This window comes from Cydia pomonella, chromosome 17, assembly GCF_033807575.1.
Source record: "Cydia pomonella isolate Wapato2018A chromosome 17, ilCydPomo1, whole genome shotgun sequence".
NCBI classification, from domain to species: domain Eukaryota; kingdom Metazoa; phylum Arthropoda; class Insecta; order Lepidoptera; family Tortricidae; genus Cydia; species Cydia pomonella.
In genome coordinates this window covers 14034767-14058170 of record NC_084719.1, presented here as the reverse complement: position 1 = coordinate 14058170, position 23404 = coordinate 14034767, and the positions used below count along the sequence as shown (strand labels likewise).

Sequence of the window (23404 nt, the reverse complement as noted above, 5' to 3'; positions counted from 1 at the left end):
ACAGAAACATCAACTTTAAACGATTCACACACTCAGTCGTCCTAATTGACATACTAGGATCCTAAATATTTTCCCTAGTTCATGCAGTCAAACTATTACTAAACGCGGTAACACCTTTAGGATTTAGGAATTAGAATTCTGAATTAAGTACGATGTGTGAAGGGCTTAAAATAGAAGTGGTTAATCTATTTTGCTCTAGATAATGTTTTCAATTGGCCAATTGCGGGTACCATTGGGAATTAGGAATGTAAAATATAAAATTCGTTCAATAAATAATTTATTAGAAACTAGTCATAATAAAAACAAGCCTCAATTATCAGTCTAGTGGTGGTAGGAGATGGCGGGGGAAGAGAAGGTGACGTGAGCGGGAGCGGCGGCGTAGGCGACCTTGGCGACGGGGGCGGCGTAGGCAATCTTGGCTACGGGGGCAGCGTAAGCGACCTTGGTTACGGGAGCGGCGTAGGCGATCTTGGCGACGGGAGCGGCGTAGGCGAGTTTGGCGATGGGGGCGAGGGCGACCTTGTGGGGCGCCTCAGTGGGGTGTCCCTCGTAGCGGACGATGGCGTTGAAGCCGTGCTCCTTGTCGGCGGTATACTCCACGATGCGCTGCACGCCGTCGGGCTGCAGCAGCGAGTAGGAACCGTGCACGGCGTCGCCAGCGCGCGCTTCCTGCTGCTGCTTGATGTCGCCGGTGTGGTGGTCCGCCACGGAGTACTGGAACTCGTAGTGGGCGGGCGCCTCCTCGTAGGCCACCTTGGCGAGGGGCACCACAGGAATGGCGGACACGGCCACGGCCAGGGAAAGGATAGCGACGAACTGAAAACAAATGTTTCGTTAATGCGAGTCTACTGAATAGTGCCCAAATCTTTTCGCACAAATCAGAAATAGATGAAAAAAAATTGAAGTAATAATTAAATTATCAATTAATACGCTCACCTTAGCGGCCATTGTTACTGATGTGATTGTCGGTGGTGGACTATGACATTTACTGACCCGCGACACTTTTTATACTTCGATTAGCGCCTACAGGCGGCCAGCGCCGGCCGGAGGGCTAAGTCGCACTCCAAAATAAAAACGCACTAACAATGTCTATATGTTTTACTAGTGACTGCCCTTTCGTTGTCAATCGTAATGCTAATTCACATATTGTGAGTTGAAGGTCTGTGTCACTCGAGAAATGCATAACCAGATCAACTTGATTTGACATGACGATAACAACAAGTGAGCACAACCTATTCTAATTGCTTGCATAGATGCTGGTAGTGTTCGGGTCCATTTTAACGGGACCCTCGATATCCATACCAGTTATGGGTAATTGGGGAGCGAATTTAAATACTTGCACTGGTATCATTGAAATGCCAGATAACTTTCGTCGACTTTGAACCACCTTCTTGCTTGACTGATTGAACTTGGGATACGTTGCGTTGATTACAACATAGGTGCAACCAGTTGTATCGATAGTAGGCAGGTATTTTCGTAAAAGCTTAATTATTTAATGTAAAGCCCGACTAGAAATATATGATCATTGTCAAAAGGGCGCTGTTATTCTCATGTATAGGGTGACAGTTCAGTTTAGCAGGGCCGGATTTAGAGGAGGGCAACCGGGGCTACTGCCCCGGGCCTCCACAAAAGAGGGGCCCCCCACAATAGAGAATTCGGTAAATTTACCATTTTATTTGGAAAAAATTTGGGGCCAGGGGGCCTCCACTCCTTTATTGCCCGAGGCCTCCAGACCTCTAAATCCGGCATTGCAGTTTAGTATGAATAATTTAGTTCCTATTAAATTCCGCAATATGGCGCGTGATCATATATTACTGGTCAGGCTTTACCTAAGAACTGAGTGGCAACTTCTGAATGTTTTTATTTTTATAAATATGTTTACCCTCCAGTTTAATAGGCAGTCATCCTCATCATTAAATCACCGGTAAAAGGTATAAAGCCATTCCTGGACATAGCTCTATAAGCAAGTCCTATATTTGGTGTCCTGGTGGTGGTGTCTTGGTGTTTGGTTTGCCCCCGCTGGGCACAGATGGGAATAGGCGATTCATATAAATCCCGCATGAATGGCGGCGGTCACGTGTAGCGAGGACAAATGGGAATACACCGTATTTTTAATGAACGAGCGACGCACCACTTTTTACCAATTCTGACAGAAATCTCGATTCCATAGCTTTTAAAAATGTATATAACTAACTAACTTTTATATGTCACGTAAAACAGGCCTTACTTACTACACCCAAACAGGATCTTGGCCTCTGACACAAGAGAGCGCCACTCTGCCTTATCCTGCGCCACTTCACGCCAGTTGGGTATTCCGAGGGCGAACAGGTCTTTTAGGAACAGGCCTATAATAGTTCTTAGATACATAACTTTTTTAAATGAAAGTTGCGATTTTGAGAGCCCCGACTGTGCAAGTGTTATTTTATAATTATAAGTCAAACATCTATGAAGTTATGACGTTTAATAACCCTTGCACAGTCTGGTAAGAAAATTGCTGCCAACTTAGCTTGGTCTAATTCTAAGACTTTGTTAACTACATCTGCCGCTTTCTTAGATCTGTACGTAGACAAAAATGCATTAAATATCGTACAAATATTGGTCACGTGAATAAAACATTTCAGGACAAGACTGTAAATTAGGCAACATTCGCTTGCAATTGCTATTAAGAGGGAAGAATAGCTTTGCAATCCTAGCGAAATAACTGTATTTTTTGTATGAAATTCCATTTCAAGACAAAACGTTTTTCACTTACTAAACCTTAACAAATCACTTTGATTTTGATGTATATCGCTTCAGCATAATATATTCTAGATTTATACGTTTCGCTTAAAAAAAAAGCTTTTGGTTTTGCAAATTTTGAAAAAGAGGAAACCTATAAAACAATTTTTTCATTGTGTCAATAACATACTAAAAGATTATGGAGAATGGAAAATATTTAGAAGTGGAAAAACGTTTTTAAGGTTCCGTAGCCAAATGGCAAAAAACGGAACCCTTATGGATTCGTCGTCATGTCTGTCTGTCCGTCCGTCCGTATGTCACAGCCACTTTTTTCTGAAACTATAATAACTGTACTGTTGAAACTTGGTAAGTGTTCTGTGCACTGCATTAAGATTTTCACACAAAAATAGAAAAAAAAAACAATAAATTTTGGGGGTGCCCCATACTTAGAACTGAAACGCAATTTTTTTTACATCAAACCCATACCAAGACGTATACGTACGTACATATGGTATGGGGTATCTATAGATAGGTATTCAAAAATGATATTGAGGTTTGTAATATAATTTTTTTTCTAAACTGAATAGTTTGCACAAGAGACACTTCCAAAGTGGTAAAATGTGTCCCCCCCCCCCCCCCTGTAACTTCTAAAATAAGAAAATGATAAAACTAAAAAAAATATATGATGTACATTACCATGCAAATTTTCACCGAAAATTGGTTTGAACGAGATCTAGTAAGTAGTTTTTTTTAATACGTCATAAATGGTACGGAACCCTTCATGAGCGAGTCTGATTCGCACTTGGCCGCTTTTACTCTTTTTGTATGGACGACACGTGTTATACTTCCCTCTTAAGGCGAGGGATGACAACATGTAATAATCATTAGGCATTTTTATTCTATATAAATAACTAAATAAGCAAATAACTTCGAAATCATAGTCTCTAGGGACGTTTAATTATGTGTCATAATTTATGGCAAGACTGGGTACACTGCAAGATTATTTGCAAGAAGCAATTTATTACTCTTAATGTTGCAATATCAAAAAGCGATCAAATAAATATTGTAAACAATTACGAAAGTGTCTTCTATAATTTTTGTATTACGTACAGATCGAAAACATGTAAAACCAGTAATTGCCAGCGTCCGACTAAGTAGATCCCTGAGCTTTCTCGGGTATAAGGCGAGTATCATAGTAACGGGCAATAATGGAGGTCTGGTTAAGTTGGTTCAATTATGATCGACATAAAAGTAGTTAGGTGACCGTGGCCTTGGCCGACATGGCGCATAGTCTGTAACACGAAAAGCTTGCTGCTCATTCCTATCGATTGTATGAACACGGCGCGATTCGTTGAACTATTCATGTCAGCGTGATCTCGAACTCTTTAATGACTGTCTATGCTCTGAGTTCCTATTATATTGTTTCACTTGAGTGTGAGTGACCCTTGCTTGGTGAGCGACTGGAATGATCCTTGATCGATCGATGACAAGTCAGCTTCGACAGCGTGATATGATAATTAGTAGTATTGTTTTGTTTATTCAGTTATGCAGTTTGGTGGAGACAGATAGTGATCTATAGTAAGTTAGTAAGGCTATGCGGAGCAGCTCGTGAGTCACGTAAGCTTATGGTATGGTTACGCAGGAATTTCAAATATCACAAAATAAATAAAACTAATTACTTACCTCTTAATGGGATACAAATGGATTTAATGTTTATTTTTGAAGAGGGAAACTCAATACTCGTTCATATTAAAACCAAGGAATGCCTGTTAAAATTACAAACCAAAATAAAATTCCACACGAACGTAGTCGCGGGCAAAAATATGTGTGTCCTTCCAATATGATTTAGATTTAGATTTATTTATTTCATAATATGAAATTACAATATCTTCTTCCTCGCATTGTCCTGGCATTTTGCCACGGCTCATGGGAGCCTGGGGTCCGCCTGACAACTAATCCCAAGATTTGGCGTAGGCACTAGTTTTTACGAAAGCGACTGATTCCATCTGACCTTCCAACCCAGAGGGTAAACTAGGCCTTGTTGGGATTAGTCCGGTTTCCTCGCGATGTTTTCCTTCACTGAAAAGCGACTATGTGTAAATATCAAATGATATTTCGTACATTAAGTTCCGAAAAACTCATTGGTACGAGTCGGGTTTGAAGTTTGAACCCGCGACCTCCGGTTGGCATTCGCACGCTCTTACCGCTAGGCCACCAGCGCTTTTTTTAATATGATATTACAATATAAATTGTAAATTACAAAATAAACGTATTTCTATTTGTATAAATTATATTAAACTAATCTATATGAATTTATATTATGATCGTCAAAGAAAATGAATAAAAAAATTTATTATATACAATTATAAAATGTCTATAAATATAGGTACCTACATACAAAGTCATCATCAAAAATCAATAGTTAATAAACTCTACACAACGTCAAATAGATAATTAAATAATAACAAACTATCGGAAAATTGTCAATATAGGTATATCTAGGTATCTCGTAATGATTGTCAAATTAAATTCCGATAACGCGCGCAGCGCAGGTCTCTCACAGTTAAATACATATTAAACACAGAATACTCGTAGGTACCTACTTATACGTAGATAATCAAATTACTGCTTTTAACTTTGAAGTGACAAAGATTCAAAGATTTTATTTGTACAATATAGGTAGATTAGGTACAAGATGTTAAATAAATATCTTGGTATCACTATGTCGTGCTTATTGGCATACAAATTCAATAAAAATACACACTCTAATCAATCTAATCATGGTATCACAGGCAAACAATAATAGTCAGTACCCCTAGTGTAAATATTTTCGACAGCGAAACGTGACGTACGCGTTTGCGTTAAGTGTCATTTTGTATGAAATTTTTGACTTTCCAAAACGTCCCGCTTGGCGAGCTGTTCAAAAACCCATACAAAATGAGACTTAACGCAAACGCGTACGTAACGTTTCGCTATCGACTAAAGTTACACTAGGGGTACAGAACTGGGGCCGATTTTTGAATTTTGAGCACTCGATTTCGTTACTCGAAAATCTGTGGAAAACGGAGAAATTGATATTTTTGAAATAAGAACAATAGAAATTGGGAATCTAGTACTAGATACTGGTGGAATTGACCACTCGTTTTCAATTCTATCAGTAGAATTTAAAAGCTTAGTAGTGGAAATAGTCTTAAACGAAATACACGAAATCGAGCGGTCGTAATTCAAAAATCGGTCCCCAGGGTTATATCATGAGGTAAATCTAAATTAGGTAATTAGAAAAAATAATCTTAATATAATATAATAGAGGTCAGGATCCATTGTCAATACATTTTAATTTACAAATCAGTCAAAAACTCTGGTATAGAGTAATAATATGCTTTCTTGGTAAGAAAAGCTTTTAGGTTTCTTTTAAAAACATTATCCTTATCCTTACATTATATTATATTAGCCGGTAACTTGTTATATATTTTGTGAGCCATTCCGAGTATGCTTTTTTGTAAAATTGCTGTTTTACTTGGTAGTTTTTGCAAAGACTTCACTTTATTTTGAAGGCGAACACTTAAATTGACTAAATAGTCTGTGGTTTGTTGGCTAATTCGTATATATACAAAAACGATAATGATAGACAACTAAGGCAACACATTACGGATGCCAATAATGTCCAAGCATTTAAGAAACTCGTTAATGTAAAATTTACTAAGTCTTAACAAAACAATCAAGTTACCCAAGCCTACTGAATTATGTAAATTATAGTTTGGCAATTTGAAATTAGAGTAATGGTCTACGGCGTATCGGCTATATGATCTTGTTAGACGAGTTATCGCGCATGTGTATATGTATGATTAGTTGATTACCAATGTGTAACCATATATTAGTTTTTCGCGCGGCTTTCGAGTGTAGTTCAAATACTAATGCGCAGCTTTCAAAAAAATCGGAAATTTATTATATTTTTGTAAGGGGATCAAAAATTTCCGTTTCCAAAATAAAAATTTCCTTGATTTTTTATGAAAGTTCCGAGAAATTGTCCATTTTTTTAACTTTCGGCAACTTGCACATTGTTCTAAGTGGGTAATTAATTAGTATATGTTATAGTTAGTAGGTACTTAATTTAGATTTAAGCATTTTAAGCAGGTATTCATTTTACTCTTTCAGTAAGTTCGACATGACTGCCAATTATGAGTAGGTAAATTATACACCGTGTTTTTTTAAGTCTGTTAATTTCAAGTGTGCATTTCTAACCTGAAATTAAGTAACTTTCTCAAAAACAGCGGTATTCTAATTAACTCCATTTTGGAGATACCTAATCAACGATTTTTTTTTTTCTTTCAAGGCTCCTACGAGCGTGTACACTCGCCTTAGAGCCTGTTTACATATTGATTAGTGTTTAGTATAAGTTAATACATTTGCTACTAAATGCAAGTACTATCTCGGACGACCGATAGGTATTAGAAATTTCATTGATATTATGTAACTAGTTTTCAATTGTATGGTTGGTTGATTTCAATATAATGTTCGTGTGAAAAAAAATAAAATTAACTATGTAACTAGTTAACTACATAGTTTTCTTAAATGTATTTAGTCATACCCCGAATTTAACGGGATTTAAATAAAACACCCGTGTACGTGTAGGCAAAGTAACTTCAGGACCGACGGCAAAATTAAATTGTGTGATGGTGACAATTCAGATCAGAAAAGCTAAGAAACTTATTGATTTGAGCTGCACAATTCATTCTAAAATAGGGACGCACAGACAGTATATGATGTACCTACTTAACTATTGTTTCAACACACCAACTGTAAAGGCCCTCTTGATTGTTCAAAAACTAATGAGAAAGTTGAAAATTTTATCCACATGTAATCAAATACAAATTTTGAGATGTTTCCTTATGTTAGCTGGTAGGGGATTGACTTTTAAATTATGATTTTGAATGACAATTTTTTTATTACGTTCATTTCGATTTGATTTGGTTACATTTTTTTGGTTTTTCATAGTTAGTATTTTCCTCGCGTTGGTGTGGTGAAAATAATTGTGTTTCACTCGGAGGCAAAGTGTGTTTCTCCCTCGTGCCTTGAAACTCTCACAGCGCTCGTTTCACTTCTCGAACCACTCACTGCGCTCGAAGTCCAATTTTACAATCTTTCGCTTGCTCAAGTATCAATATATTAGCACGAGCGGTTAAACAACAACGTTTCCCCCTTGTTAAACAAATAACTATTACATGGTCGTGTGAAAAAATATTGTAAGGAAATGGCGTCAATAATTCTAAAATTATTAGGTACTAATCGTAGTAATTAAAGTTGCTCGATGGCGATTTATGCGTTAATGGAGAGTTTTATTCTATTTTTATGTAAATGTGAGTACAGATTTTGTCGCTATTTAGCTACTTAAAATTTAAACGAAGGTCAATCACATTGCACAGTCTCGGTTAGGTACTATTTTATGATTAAGGTCTCACATATGGTGAGGTGACACTCTTAACAATCTTAAAATCTTATATTTTAAATGTTTAGATTTTCTCGAGGGTCTACAGTATGAGGTTCTTCAAAAAAGGAGTGTACAGATTTTGAGTTGCAGGCGTCCTTAAGCTACGGTGACTGCTTATAATCAGGCGGGCCGTATGTACCCTGATAAGAATGCATTTATATTGGCATACGTCCACGTCCAACGGTCTTAGTCAGACAAGTAAAAAAGATGATGATGACGGATGTTTTATTTAAGGCGAATATTTTGGTCCGTTCCGTTAGTACAAACAACTGTCTTTCACTTATATTTTGGTGGTTTTTTTTTCGAGATAGTTAATAAGGTTAAAAATTCGACCCCTAAGGGGGTTCCAAGCTGAAAATTAAACTTGTACCACATACAAACTGCCATCCTTTTTAACCCCCATAGGGGTCGAATTTTTTAAAATGTCTCATATACATTATAAACGTAACCTGATGTGCAAAACTCAACTTTCTAGCTTTTCTAGTTTCGGCTATCTCCTAATCACGATTGTACTCATACTCATAGCGAAACATTATGTGGGTTTGGAGGATAGTTGGGCCCCTCCAATTATTCTGGCTGCTTACAAAATGTTTTGTAATAGTTCCAAGAGTGAGAATATAAGTTACAATTTTTTTTTACAGCTATAAAGCATCAGTTAAAGGTTACCGCCGGCGGAAATGGTCTGGAAATGTTAACTATCAATTTTGAACAATATTTTCTATAACATACATAAAAATTAGCCATGAGAATCTAAGAAAAGTTAGTATTATTTTTACTTACCTTTAGCACCTTGTACCGAACAAATGGCCGTTGGGCCAATATAGCAAGTATGCAGACATTAAAAGTATGTACATACTAACACTACATTATCCCATACATGTTATTCATGAGAAAATAAGTAAGGTCTGGGGGCTCTGGGATCTTGCTCTATAGACACTTGCTCGTAACTTTTATGCTTTTACCTAGCACTAGCTCTTTCTTATTCCTTAGCTGATGGCTTTTATCAAAATACCTAGAGATTGCGTGTTTTATTCTGATTAATTTCTTAGATCTCAGATTTAGCTAGACACAACGTATAATCTAGTCTTAATATGCTTAGTTCATACAAATACTTAATACTTATCTACAACCCAATTATCAAGTCTACATCAATCTTGTAAGCTCATTACCCCTACAAAGCCACGAGGATAGCCGGTTTTACTTTATCATTCATTCATTATTGTTGGTGCATGTCTGATTAGATTGTTATCGGAATATCGATAATGCAATATAGTTATCGATATATGAAAACAAGGGCTATAACTAACTTCCCATCACAGTTACATAATTATTGAATTGATCCGGTTTTTGACCCTAGACGCAGGGCGTGTCATCGTATGCGCAACTGTCACGTATAAATGCTGCGCGGGCGCTCATCTCGTCACACTGACGAACAAACACTCGACATGGCAGTCAAAGTGAGTAAAGCATCAATGATCATCTCGTTAATAAAAATGTTGATTAAAATCCACTAGTTACTTAATGAAATCCAGCTATAAAACTAGTTCGTGCTACGCAATGATTTAGATTTGATTAAATGTTGAATCCTTAAAATTGCTTTCAGTGCTTTTATCATGTCATTATTTAAAAAAAATGAAACACCTTAATTTGCAACTGTGTGTGCACTATGCAACCCCCTTGATTCACACATACCATTTTTAATCAAAAGTTTGATAACTACTTAAGATTAAAATAACTTGTAAGATTGTAAAAGATTTGCTGTAGGTAATTCATTCCATTTTAACGATTGCTAGCTGTAGTCATGTAGTGGATGCTACTCCTAGTGCTTTGCTTATAGAGCCAGACTTATTTAATACAGTAACCAAACATTTATCTCTCCAACAGATCACAACCTTATTCTGCATGGTAGCAGCGGCCGCGGCCGTGGTCGTGGAGGTCGCCCCCGCGGCAGTCCAGGTCGCACCCGCCGCCAAGGTGGTCTACGAGGAGCCCGAGGCGCCCGCCCAGTACGAGTACGAGTACTCCATCCAAGACCAGCTCTCCGGAGACTCTAAACAAGCCAAAGAGAACCGCAATGGAGATGCTGTTCACGGATTCTACTCTCTCGTTCAGCCCGATGGCGTGCAGCGCATAGTGGAGTACACAGCTGATAAGATCCACGGGTTCAACGCTGTAGTCCGTTACGAGGGAGTACCCCAAAAAATCGCGTACGCGGCTGCCCCCGCCCCGGTCGCCTACGCTCAGCCGGTTGCCAAAGTTGCCTACGCCCCTGCACCAGCCCCAGTGGCTTATGCCCAACCTGTCGCCAAAGTAGCCTACGCTCCTGCACCAGCTCAAGTGACTTATGCTCAACCTGTTGCCAAAGTAGCGTATGCCCCGGCACCGGCACAAGTCGCTTACGCCCAACCTGTCGCTAAAGTGGCCTACGCCCCGGCGCCAGCGCCCGCTGTAACCTACTCGCAGCCCATCGCGTATGCGCAACCAGCTCCCGTGGCCTACGCTCAGCCCGTCGCCAAGATCGCCTACGCCCAGCCCATCGCTAAAGTCGCGTACGCACCTGCTCCCGTGGCATACGCCCAAGCCCCGGCCGCTCATCACGTGGCCTACGCGCCGGCCCCTCACGCCTACCCCGCCCACATCAGCCATGTCACCTACTCCTCGCCAACTGTCTCATACCAACATTAAGTAATTGTTAAGTTAGTATTTATTGTAATACATCACTATAGCCAATTGATCGAATTTTCGTCTTTTATTTTCCCCCGAGCGGCCAGAAGAATTGCACAAGGAGGCGTCAAAGCGTATCCGATATCAAAACGCTCCAAACGAAGTTAGTAGCAAGCGTGCGGGTAGTGTCGGGGAATCAATTGAATTATGTAGCATTATGAGGCGAGGAGCTCCGGTTACGCGGCACGTAGGGCGCCCGGAGCCGCCGGGCCACTCTGACGCATTGCTCTTGACACCTATTCATTGGGCTAGTTTAGTCGGCCGCCTGAGAATATGCTCCTTAAGCCCCTGTGCTACCCTGCGGCAGGAAGCCCGCGGGGGGCAGGGTGTTTCCCCTTGGCCGGCCTCGGACAAACTGCCGTTTGAACGTGTCGACGCGCAAATTTTGATTGCAGGCAAATATAAATTGACAGCGACTGATGGCGAAAGTGGTTGTTAGGACGCGGAGGGCTTGTTCAACGTGTGATGTGAATATTTTATTTGTGAAGTCCCGTAGTGCGCTGACGTAAGGGGTCGCGATAATATTTGGTTTATGAAAGGGCCGCATTGTATGTTTTAAACTAAGTAGGATGTCTTTATTAGGGTTGCCTTTGGTGTTTTAAAAATACAATTTAGACCACATACAAAAGTTTTTGTTTAGTATATTGTGGACTGTTGACACTGTTGTGATGTAAATAATGTTCATATTTGCCAACTTTTCTCTCCTTTGTCATCGTCCAAAAGCATTTTTTTTATAATTTGTAATATACTAATTATCAGAATTAGAATATGCAGTTTGTAAATCCAACACGGGCGATAAATTTACCAGATATAGTATTTATCTGTGTAAGCATTAATAAATAGTTACATTTAACTATGTTATGGGATTATGACTCGGTAATATTTTTTGTAAATTTACTGAGCAGTAATGTACTGGAAACATTACGAGACATAACATGACATGACATTACATTACAAGATACGAGCTTTTTATGGTCACTGCCAACAAGCGTTGACACTGTTGACAGTTACTATCTCGTATAAAAGCTCGTATCTCGTAACTTTTGTTGCTTTAGGTACATTGCGGGCCAAATTATTTTGTATGGTTAGTATTTTAATTGTAGTTCTAAGCAAAACTTATCTCAATATACTTATTAGCTCCCAAGCTGACCACCGTTTAAATATTCGCCCGTATTGAATGTATACACTGTATTTAAAACCCTTCTAAATATTCAACGGTTTTTGAAAACGGTTGTTTCGGACTAATGATAATTTGGCAAAACCGCTGGCCTAATATGGTTCTTGAGATATAACCCGCTAGGGATTTGCTGACGGATGGACATGCAGCGCATCTTCGTAATATGGCTCCGGTTTTCATCCTTCTACGTGAAACCCTAAGAAAAGACATTCTACATACAAAACATTTAAATAAATACCGAACTGAATGAAAACACGAAAAGCCGAAATATTTTGATAAATATTTACCAACACGTCATGTCACAGAGCCGTCGTGATTACCAATTCACTGACGGAGTTAATGCCGAGCGCGCATTAAATAATCAGTAGCGGCAAATGTTTGGTGCAGTTTTTACCACAAAGGGTTGTCGCGATAATCCTCTATTATCGGATGATGAACTACCCCTTTTATGGTTATTTAGGACCTTGTCACAGTATATAGGTGTTACTACTTACTTACAGACTTCCATGGGATCTAATGCCTTGGCTGTCTAACAACTTACTTAGGTAATTGAAATTTGCATTTTTGCATGATATAGTTAATTATACTCGTATCCGTAGACAAAAGTAAAGTAAAATGACGACCGTACCTTTCGAGGAGTCAAAGGCATCATGCCGCGCCGTCCGATGATATAGGTACACGCCTTGAAAGTTACTGCTTGCTTGTAAATAAGGTTTTTATTTGGTATACCAAATTACAGCATTAAATTAAATTAAATATAAAAAACCGGATATAACGAATGCAGATAAAAAGTTTAAGAGAGGTGCCGAAAAGTTAAATGTCGAAATTGGAAGGTTTAAAAAACCAATCGGTCGCATCGAATATCGCATGCAAGTTCGAAGGGATATTCGGTTAAAAGCGACAAAGTCCTATCTAGATAATAGCACAGATATTATAGTACGACGGTACTTAATTATTATGTTGTTTATGAATTTTATGATAAAGGGTTAATGTTTATGAAAAATATTTTCCTTTGTCCATGATAAGCTGCATAATTGCATGGTGGAACATGTTACAAACATCTGTTTGTTGTGGTTAACGTATGAAGCTTATATAAATGATCACAGTGGAAACATTGTTTCATGTAAACGCCTATAATATACCTGTTTTACAGATTTAAAGTAAAAAATGCTTTGTATATCATAATAAACAATGCATTAAAAACTACAAGCTTAGTAAATTTATTACTGATCTTAGCAATAAGAGCACGTGTTGCTAAAGTTATACCTGCGTGTAAGTATACTCTGTCTGTATCTTTAGGTACTTAAATAAAACTAATCGAACAATTTGTAAATTTTCGGGTAGTTATAACATTTATTGGATAACCAACCAAATACAAAACCGCCTGGATCTGTGTCTGAATGACCTGACTTTAACCTACATTATTTTGATCATATAATGTTTTCATCTACCCTCAACTGGCTTAAGGAGCCATTTAAGGGTTGATTTTGTTTACTTTTATTTAAATACCTAAATAACAGAGTATAGGTGAACTCAGTATACCTAGTACTTACCTAATACCTACATGTTTAGGGTCTCATAACCTACACAAATGTAACGACACTTTATACTTTTCCAGAATAGCACCGACCTTGTCTCATGAAAATGTGATAAAAGCGTACTATGGGTATTTTCATTCGCTTCTTATTATGGGTGCTGACCTGTGGGCGACGGCGGCTGACCGCGAAATGCCTTTCAAATTACAAAAACGTGCTGTTCGTATTATTTATCAGCTGAAAGTCATATGATCATCCCGCAAAAAGTTTATTTAAAGAGTATAAGATTCTCACTCTTCCGAGTGTTTACATATTAAGCGCATGTAAGTATGTTAGAGCTAACGTGGATCAATACGCTACCCATTCGCAGGTCCGTAGAATTAACCGGTTAATCGTCCCGCGGTGCAGGCTCGCAAGGGCCCGAAAGTCACTTGGGATCTTAGGCGTAAAATTGTATAACTTGCTACCTGAGGAAATAAAACTAGCAAAAACGAATAAAAAGTTTGACCAAAATCTTAAAGCAATGTTAACTGACTTAGCATGCTACAGCTTCGACGAATTTGTTGAATCGTGTACTAACCCTAAGTAGGTAATTTATATATAAACACGTTTTTAATTTTTTAACTTATAAATAACATGATGACTTGAAAGACATATGCGACCTATTGAATACTAATTATGTATTTGTTCTGCTTTAAACATATTTTTTATTTTATAATAAGTGACATTTATCCAAAAAATGCTGTGTACCTACTAGTATTAGTTGAATATGTACCTAACTCAAAATGACCTGTAAAACATTGACTTTTACCAATAAATTTCTTGTATCTTGTATACTCTATTGACAGTCAAGCCGTTTAGGCTGTGAAGAAATAAACTACTCCTTCAATTTACTCAAAAATAATTTTCATATCTTCGGGTAGGTACTTTCTCCGTTCTTCGGTTACAAAGATAAGCACGGTCATTACATGCTCTTTATGTCAAAAGAACCGTTTAATTCTTTTACAAAGCCACACCAGTGAAATCATTAAGTAAAGCCTAACGAGTCTAACAACCACCACTCAGTAATAGTTGCTAATCGACGTGTGCCACGCGCCACGCCACGCGTCACTATTCAACAATTCGATAGAGTCTTCACGAACCATTGTTATGTTATGATGTAGATACCATCGTCATTACTGTTAACTGGGAATTCGAAAATTTTATTGCAAAGATACCCATGCTCAATTGAAGTGTTGCTGATAGACCGTGAACATATTTCAAAAATCCCATTTCCAGTGTATATGTAGTGTTTGTGTTAGTTTGTCGAATTGCCATAAATAATGCAGCTCACAACTGCAGTTGCAAGAAAGGAAGACATTAAATATGTTGTCTAACATATTTAATGTCTTCCTTTCTGTAACATCATACTTACATTGATGTTATCGTTGTTACATATTATACATACCTATATACTTAAATGCGGGGTAATGCTGCCAGCAACTACGAGTACGGCACATTGTTACATGTTATTTGTCATATTCTTTTGGTTAGAACTTGCCAGTAGTTACAAATACGACCATTACAAGCCCTCTCAATGTCAATGCAATTATTTCATTCTCGACACACCAGTCAAGTAAAGGAAATCCTAACAATGTCCATTCAGCGATAGTTGCTAATCGCCAACGCCACGCGTTCGCCACGCGGCTCTATTCGACATGCAGTCTTCAGTCTTCGCGGGGGTGTTGTGAACCAGATTGTTTTCAGATGACCGCGTGGCGCAGTGGCCATGTTAAACAGGTTCATTATTTACTGAGTGCAATATTATTGGTGTTGATGTACTTTTAGTAACATACAAATTGCTGCTCCACTATGGGCTTTCACTACTTGGCTCATCTGCTACCATTTAAAAATAGCAAATAAAGAACCTAGAGGTTACACTCGTGAGTCAAAGAATATTAAGAAATATTTTTATATTTGTCTCATGAAAATTTAATTTAGGGAAGTTTAAAAACCTTTAACAAATAATATTCAAATAGGTACTTTCAGTGTACATATATGTCGGCAGCTTGTGATGTTTATTATGGCACTGTCATACTTTATCGCTGAAAAAAAGGCGCCTTCGGTTCCGATCACAGAGCGTTTGGTGGTCTTTATATTTATACTTAAATAGAAAAATCAAATAAATACAATAATGCTTTAAATTGACCGAACACCGACGAACTGAACCACGAATGATTGGTTCATAACATGCCTCATAAGTAGGTATGTAGCCAAGAGGCTTCAACAAGCATCAGTAGCAACCGCACCGCCTTCACAGATAATAACGCATTCAAGACAGTGACCGCAACCACGGCACTAATCCTCAGATAATATCAACATGGATTATAATGGGACACATCGAGCGATACGCCAATTAGGCGGAGGAAGCGCGCGCGTGCGCGCTGGCTAATTGCTTCCGGCCCCGGCCCCGCTGCCTCCCAGGGCTGAACCCTGAGAGGACGCAACCCGATTCGCCGCCACCTTCTCGACACACATTTTTGCAAGCAGATGAGAAGTCAAACCTGGACTATACCCGCGAAACACTTTGTTCGTTCGTCTATTTGTCATCCCAAGAGCCGCTAGTAAAGCGACAGGTAAATAGCAACTATTCGAATTTCCTCCCCTGACAAGACTCGCAGTGCTTTTAATTGATGCTCGTTGTACTTTGTTTTTGAAACCTATGATTTAAGTCCTTCCCCTCATCTAAGCGTTTTCCTAAACAAATTTGGGGTTCGTTCTTTTCAACCTTATCTGAAGAATTGACAAAACGTCTGCCATATGGGTGTTTAGCCAACGTACCAATCGTTAATGCTCTGTAGCGTAGCGTAGTCATCTCTCTCTATCACTCTTCCATATTAGTAAGACAGTGATAGTTGCGTTTCGTTCGCTACAGAGCTTAAACGATTGGCTCGTTGGTTACGCACCCTAACCTTCCATTCCAACAGAAGTTATACCATTTTTGAACCGCGCTTTTAAACAAAAGCTACGTTTTGCATCTATTAAGATTAGGTACTTAGATATCATGATCGTAGGTGCTTTGAAGAGGGGGCTTATTAAAAGACACTTGCACCATCACTGTGTCAAATCGGAGAAATGCCATACTGGTATCCGCCCAGAGTCTGCTCCAGGCAATGACAGAGAAAGACGAGCGAGGGTGAGACAGATGCTTTCCTGTAAATATTGTGAAGCTCTGTTTATGTAAATGGGGACAACCGAGCGCCTCCTCAGCTATAAACAGAAATATATAGCTGTGTTTCTTTGTCGTTTTTAGACATTGATTTTTCGTGTTTTAGGAGCCTCGAAATTGGACATGAATTTGCATTTCAAACTTTCTTAAACCACCCCATACCAAACTGATTTTAGCATTGTATTAATTTATTTTTATTTAAAGAATATGGACGGCTTAAAAGGACACGAGTAAGCGACTTATGTTTTAGACCATCGTCTACTCATCAGTAATGATATATTAATTAAATTAAACTACCTAATTAATTAGTTCCACGTCTCTTCCACCCCCCACTTACTAATTGTAAAACGAATCTTACAGCACTTCATAATATAAAATCCGTCGGGCGGTTTGAGATAACGTTCAACGCAAAAATAGTCATACTTACATACAGAATGCATACAAAGGATAAAATAGACGTTCGAAAGGATTAGATAGCAGAGGCGGTAGCATGGTCGCCTTTTTATCGCCTGTCGTGACATGCGTCAGTTTCGAACTTACATACTTATTAGAACGTGACAGGCGTGGTGACAGATGATAAAAACGCGACCATCCTACCGCCGCAGCTCTCCTTCGCAGCTTCGTCTGTCGGATAAAAATTTGAACCTAAATATAAACGCCTTTACAAACCGCCGAGCAAAATGTCCCGCCATAACACATTGCCATAATGTCATTGGAATAAAATAAACGCACGCAACACAACCCGTCATTAGGAAAACTAATGATTCGCTAAACACTCCCTCTATTCCCAGGGCGAGCTTTGTTCGACCGAAATCTATTTATTCATATCGTATTGCTAATTTCGGGATTAGCGGGTACGTTCCGGAGGTGATTGAATTATCCATTCCTTTTGGAGCGGGCCCCGGGGGACGCGCGGGCTCGCTTACGAGTCGTCTCATCAACTTGTTACACGAGTATTTAAACTAATATTTTAGCTGTGTTTAGAATAAGTTGTGTAGAAAATTTAATTATGTAAAATATTTTTTCTAATAAAATAAACAACTAAAACCAATTTTTTTACCATTGTTTGGTTTTCAAAAAAATGACGTTTTATCCGTTTTAGGGCGGGTATCCTTTATTTTGGTTCCGGCCGTTCCGGCGATATTAAATATGGAATTATAATAAATTTTCGGTTGAATAGATTACGTACTTACATAAATCTCTTTAATCAAAGTTGTTGTTGAATTAGATCTCTATTGTTTAAGTAACGTAACTGGTGACCAAAGAGCTGGCGGCTTCCTCGCACAACGTATGAGTATTGCGATATAACGTGGAAATACCGCCAGCATCCTTGATATTGTATCAAGCTACAAGGGCTTATTTTAGATTTAAGCTAGTTATAATAAGCCTCTGTATATCCATTATGTAGATATATTATTATTGTAAATAATAAGTAGGTAAGTGCTTGTAATAAATAAACCCACAATTAGGTATAAGGTACCTCTACTTCTTCATTTTACTTATTAATTTTTAAAGTCAAATTGTATTTTTGAGATAATTCATTAGGAATAAAAAACGACATTCAAAATTAAGTACCATCGAACAACCACTCAATCTTCCAGTAATAATGCGCTCGAACAGAATAAAAGCCGCCATCAGGCTTAAGATTCGCCAATTGTGATTGCGTATCCACGCGTAAACTGTCATAAAACCGGGATTAATTGTGAGCGTTTAGCTCATAATTGTGATGGTGGCGACAATGGATCCGTGGACGGAGAGCTGGCACATTCCCATTGCCCGGACGATATCCAGTACGATTATGAATTATCTCAGATTAGGACTGGAAACTATTACAATCATTTTTAGAGTCCCGTACCAAAAAGTTACAAAAGGAATTCTTGTGGTGCGTCCGTCCATCCACTCCGTCCGTCCTTCTGTCTGTCTCTCACATGTCACATTATGAACAACACTAAGCCAGACAATATTAATTTGAAAGTCTGGTTACTAAATCAAGTGATGGGGTATTATTTGAAAGAGCTGAAATTGAACATCCCAAAATAATTTTTATCACTCGACTCGAAAGACACGGAAATACTTACACGACTAGGATTTTAGCAACCGTTTAAAGAATTGTTTAAAAAAAGTTTTACAGTACATATGGCTACTTTATAGCACTAGTGCGAGAAGTAGCATATTACGTTACTGTGTCGAACATTTAAAGGGCCATATGTACTGTAAAACGTTGTACGATACATGTGCGAATAGGTAATTCGCAACTCGTGTCGATTTAAAACACTCCCTTCGGTTGTGTTTTAATTTATCGCCACTCGTTTCGAATTTCCTATTTTTCGCACTTGTATCGTAATGTACTATTATAAGAAGGTTACGCTTCGAAAATAAGAGCAAACGGCTCGTCTTGATTAAAATTATGCTCTCGAATTATAAAACTCAGGGAACCTATAGTAAAACTAAAAATAGAAGTAGAGGTATTCATAATCAATCATTCATTAATAAATAAATAAAAACAAATGAAAACCGTTCCTGACACTGGGTATTGGTTCGACCGAGTCGACGGCTCGCTCGCAAGAATAGCAGTCATGTAGCCTCTCAATTATGTGGCAATTCAGACTCGCTGTTTGCAATACTGCCGCCCTGCAGCCAAAAGCCTTATGTGGACGAGCCACGTGAGGAGATAGGACTTTGCTGAGAGCGGCGGGACCGCAGTCGCGAGCGCGCTCATTGGAGGAGGCCGCCCCCCGCTTTGTGGAAGGGACAGGAGTGCCGCGATTGTTTTTATAGCTATGATAAGTAAACCTTTCTGTTTAGAAATGTGAATGGTAAAAAAAATAATTGCATATACATATTAATTCAATATATACAGGATTTGGTTGGTCAATCTCTAGATTTGTGTGTCTGCGTCAAAACTCCGTCAAATTATAATTTCTGCTTGTTAATTAAATGTTGGTTTGTTATATTTGTAAATTAAGCTCGTTAATAAGTTTTGTCTAAGGTTAAGTAACTATATGTGTAGTTTACTTGTGAAATTTTAACTGTAATTTATTTTTTGGGTGTGGCCATAAAATATTTTTCCTTCTTTCTTTCTTAATCGGCCGCGAAAAGTTAATATACCTACCTAATAAATGGGATAATATTATGAGTCGCCTTTAAGAGCTTACCCCTGTCGAAAACTTCGGCTAATGGTCATATGAAGTTGCGTTGAGCTTCAGGTACTACACTAGTAGGATTATGTTGAGTGTTCAACTTTTTCAGTGTATACATAAGTTAGTTAGTTGTAAGTCTTAAGTCTTTTGTATAACTAATGTGTACTTGTGCTGAAATAAATGATATTCTATTCTACGTGAATGCCATCTGACCTTCCAACCCAGAGGGTAAACTAGGCCTTGTTGGGATTAGTCCGGTTTCCTCACGACGTTCTCCTTCACCGAAAAGCGACTGGTAAATATCAAATGATATTTTTGTACATGAGTTCCTAAAAACTCATTGGTACGAGCCGGGGTTTGAACCCGCGACCTCCGGATTGCAAGTCGCACGCTCTTACCGCTAGGCCACCAGCGCTTCAGCAAGGTGTAATACATACATAATGTTTTTTTGTTAGATAATGTCATAATGCTAAGACTACCCAAAACCAAAGAGAATTTGAAATAGAGGTGTATTGTCAAAGAAAACTTTGTAGCGACGTAAATTTACTGCCATCTTTCGACGCATAATTAAAACTTTTAGAACGCCATTTGACTTTGATTATTCTTTCACTGATATGTGTTCAATTTGTTAAATATCAAAAAGTGGCGACATCTTACCGGGCACTACCTAAAGGTTATGGCGCCATCGCTCGAAATGATGCTGCTATACCTTTGGCCTTTGATCTATTAGATGGCGATGGCGCGAGATGATCTATTATATCTTTGACATATCAGTGAAAGAATAAGGATCAAAGTCAAATGACGTTCTAAAAGTTTTAATTATGTGTCGAAAAAGATGGCAGTAAATTTAAGTCGCTACAAAGTTTCCTTTGACAATACACCTCTATTCAAATTCTCTTTGCCAAAACTGATGCAAGTGCATTTAAAAAAGTTAAATTACTTGAGTAACCCGTCAAAATGTATAGGAGAGCAATGGAATCTCCATTAGATTTCAGGAAATTATCCCTGCAAGCAAGTCCTAGCGCCGCGCCAGACGGCCCTCACCCCTCACTCACACTAATGTTATTATTTGGCAACATTTACTAAATAATTTCCTCGTTAAACGTTCCGATCCTCCCCTCCCTAACTACCGTATTGTGTAGCGATTTGCCTCCCCGACTAACGACTGATTCAACCAATACGACTCCGACATTAATTACTTCGTCTTTTGTGTTTGTATTTGTAGCAACATGCTCTTTTGTGTGATATGAAATTAATAACCAGGGCCTTATTCTTGAACGTGCATTACATGTATCAACTGATATAAATAACATACCATTCCTACTGTTTGCATATTGTACCTCTACGCTACATAGTCTTACCCACTCAAATCGAATTCTGAAACTGTAATAATATATTGTACACAATAATATGTTATGCATGCTTATAATATATATAATTAATTTAATTCTCATTTAAGTGAAGTTTTATATATCTTCTTTTGAGAAATAAAGTTCTTAAACCTAAATAACACACTAGATGCACGTGCTTGCTAGCTTCTAAAGCGCAGGCCCCAGCCACTAAGGTGACACTGATATTGAATTGATATTATATTGGTATTGAATTCTCATTTCAGAACGGCTATCGCGAACTCGTACAACGCCCTAATCGCTAAGATATGATGGGTTTTTCTTGTTACCTGCACATGAGTGAGAGCTATTAATACAGATTTAGCAAATAAACTTTTATAAACTCGTAAATAAAATAATTCAATAAAATTAGTTAAAGTGTTAATCTAAAAGTTTTGGAATAGATATACTTCTAAGGATTGTGAATAGTGAAGTTACCATTTTTTTTCAATATCCGAGTAATCTGTAGGAAGACATCGATGCATATTGCTAGGAGAGTTCCACCATACCCTGAATGTTTTCTTAGCAGGAGCATACTTGGCTTTGTCGCCGTACAACGCGGCACACAGGTCGCACAGGGAGGAGTGATTTTCTTCTATTGAATAATAGTTCCTCCATTTGAAGTAACTTTCGTATGCCTCCTGACTCCTCGTTGCCTCGTAAATGGCTTGTGCTAGGTTGTAGGGATGCGTTTCGCGCGCATTGATATAGGAGCCCGGAGGAAGGAACCTGTGGATGATGAGATTATTTTGAACATTATTAATATAGGTATTTTTTTATAGTAGTAGTAGTAGTATCTCTCTAAATACTACCTCGGGAGGTACAGTAAAAGCTAAATCTGTTAAAAAATATAGTTAGTCGTGCCGAACCGAATAAAAGGAATAAAGAGAATCGAACTAGGACATCGAAGAACTGAGTTTATTTTTTAATAACCATGAGATGTTTTTTCTTCTTGAAAAAAAATTGTCTGTGAACATCGTAAGATAGTGTTTTAAACATTTAGGAATCTACCTGATATAATTGGCCCCACCGTAGACAACAGGAACGGCGTAGTTTTTGTAACCTTCCATGACCTTCCTTGACACATAGTCTTCGACTATTGAGTTTTCAAACCCCAGCACAAACTGGTAATTTTGAGCCAAAATATCGCTATAGTTAATGTTCATTTTAAAATTCCTGTGTTTGTATAGTTTCAGATTGAAGTGGTCCAGATGTTTTTCCAACCTCAGCAGATACTCAAAGCCCGCAAAACTGCAGTCGTTCACAATCCACACAACTGCTCTCATTTTACATCGCAGCATAGATTTTATGTCAGATCTGAGCGGAGCGGAGTACATTGTCCAAACCACCTGCGTAGAGGGTGCAACGATGTCGCCGGTGAGGTCGCGCACCAGGAAAGGTCTCCATAATATATCGGAATCGAACCGATACGTGAACGTCCAGTTGAAGTAATCATCGTTGTATAACTCGCACGCCGGGAACTTGTCGGACGATTCGTTCGACATGAACACAAACATCTGGTGCGGGCTCCGCTCTCTCGGTCTGTTATCGGACGTCAGAATGTTCTCATCGAAAATGATCGCGTCAAACGCACTAAGGTTGTTCAACAGTTCTTTATTTGTAGTGAAAAAACAATTCCTCACTGGACAATTAAACTTCTGGAAGCTGTCGGTCACATCTGGAGTAAGGTACTGATGGTCCCAGGAGAGGATGTATTTCGTGTTTGCATCGGGTATGAATTTAGGAGTGCTAAACCTGGTGAATGTTGCTAGTCGTCTGGTAAACGGACGAATAAAATAAATTAGTCGTCGGATAAATATATTGTAATATATAATTTTATATTATAAGAGAGTGAGAGCGTGTTTGAGAGTGATGATTATTTTCCGAAAATAGAATTTTACTGGAAGCGATTTTTCCATTTGCAAAATTTACCACTTTATTTTTTTTCAATAGCTTCCTTTCCCGAACGCTTTTCTAACATATTCGCATATTCAATAGCATATTTTCTGATAGGTTTTCTAACCAT

The 23404-nt window shown here is 38.4% G+C and overlaps 3 protein-coding genes across 3 annotated transcripts; 1 reads left to right on the top strand and 2 right to left on the bottom strand.

The window, feature by feature from the left end:
- Window positions 1-260: 260 nt before the first annotated feature.
- LOC133527264 (cuticle protein-like) lies at window positions 261-998 on the bottom strand. Its single transcript, XM_061864202.1, has 2 exons — window positions 937-998; window positions 261-816 (listed from the first exon to the last, which is right to left on the bottom strand). The coding sequence occupies exons 1-2, from the start codon at window positions 946-948 to the stop codon at window positions 322-324; spliced, it is 507 nt and encodes a 168-aa protein (XP_061720186.1). The 5' UTR covers window positions 949-998; the 3' UTR covers window positions 261-321.
- Window positions 999-9545: 8547 nt separating this feature from the next.
- LOC133527042 (cuticle protein-like) lies at window positions 9546-10945 on the top strand. The gene is made up of 2 exons (XM_061863928.1): window positions 9546-9663; window positions 10091-10945. Exons 1-2 carry the CDS (start codon window positions 9604-9606, stop codon window positions 10889-10891), a joined length of 861 nt encoding a protein of 286 aa, XP_061719912.1. The 5' UTR covers window positions 9546-9603; the 3' UTR covers window positions 10892-10945.
- A 10721-nt stretch (window positions 10946-21666) lies between these two features.
- Window positions 21667-23192, bottom strand: LOC133526997 (alpha-(1,3)-fucosyltransferase C-like; the record flags this gene model as incomplete). The annotated part of the gene is made up of 2 exons (XM_061863883.1): window positions 21667-22107; window positions 22390-23192. Coding segments are annotated over 2 exons (1098 nt in total), but the record flags the coding sequence as incomplete, so codon positions are not given.
- Window positions 23193-23404: the final 212 nt, after the last annotated feature.

What these genes read in the sequence shown, in the direction of transcription:
- LOC133527042 (XM_061863928.1), top strand. Translation starts at nt 9,604, where the DNA reads ATGCTGCGCGGGCGCTCATCTCGTCACACTGACGAACAAACACTCGAC. An exon ending in CACTCGACATGGCAGTCAAA is followed by an intron (nt 9,664 to 10,090) that starts GTGAGTAAAGCA and finishes TCTCTCCAACAG; the next exon opens with ATCACAACCTTATTCTGCAT.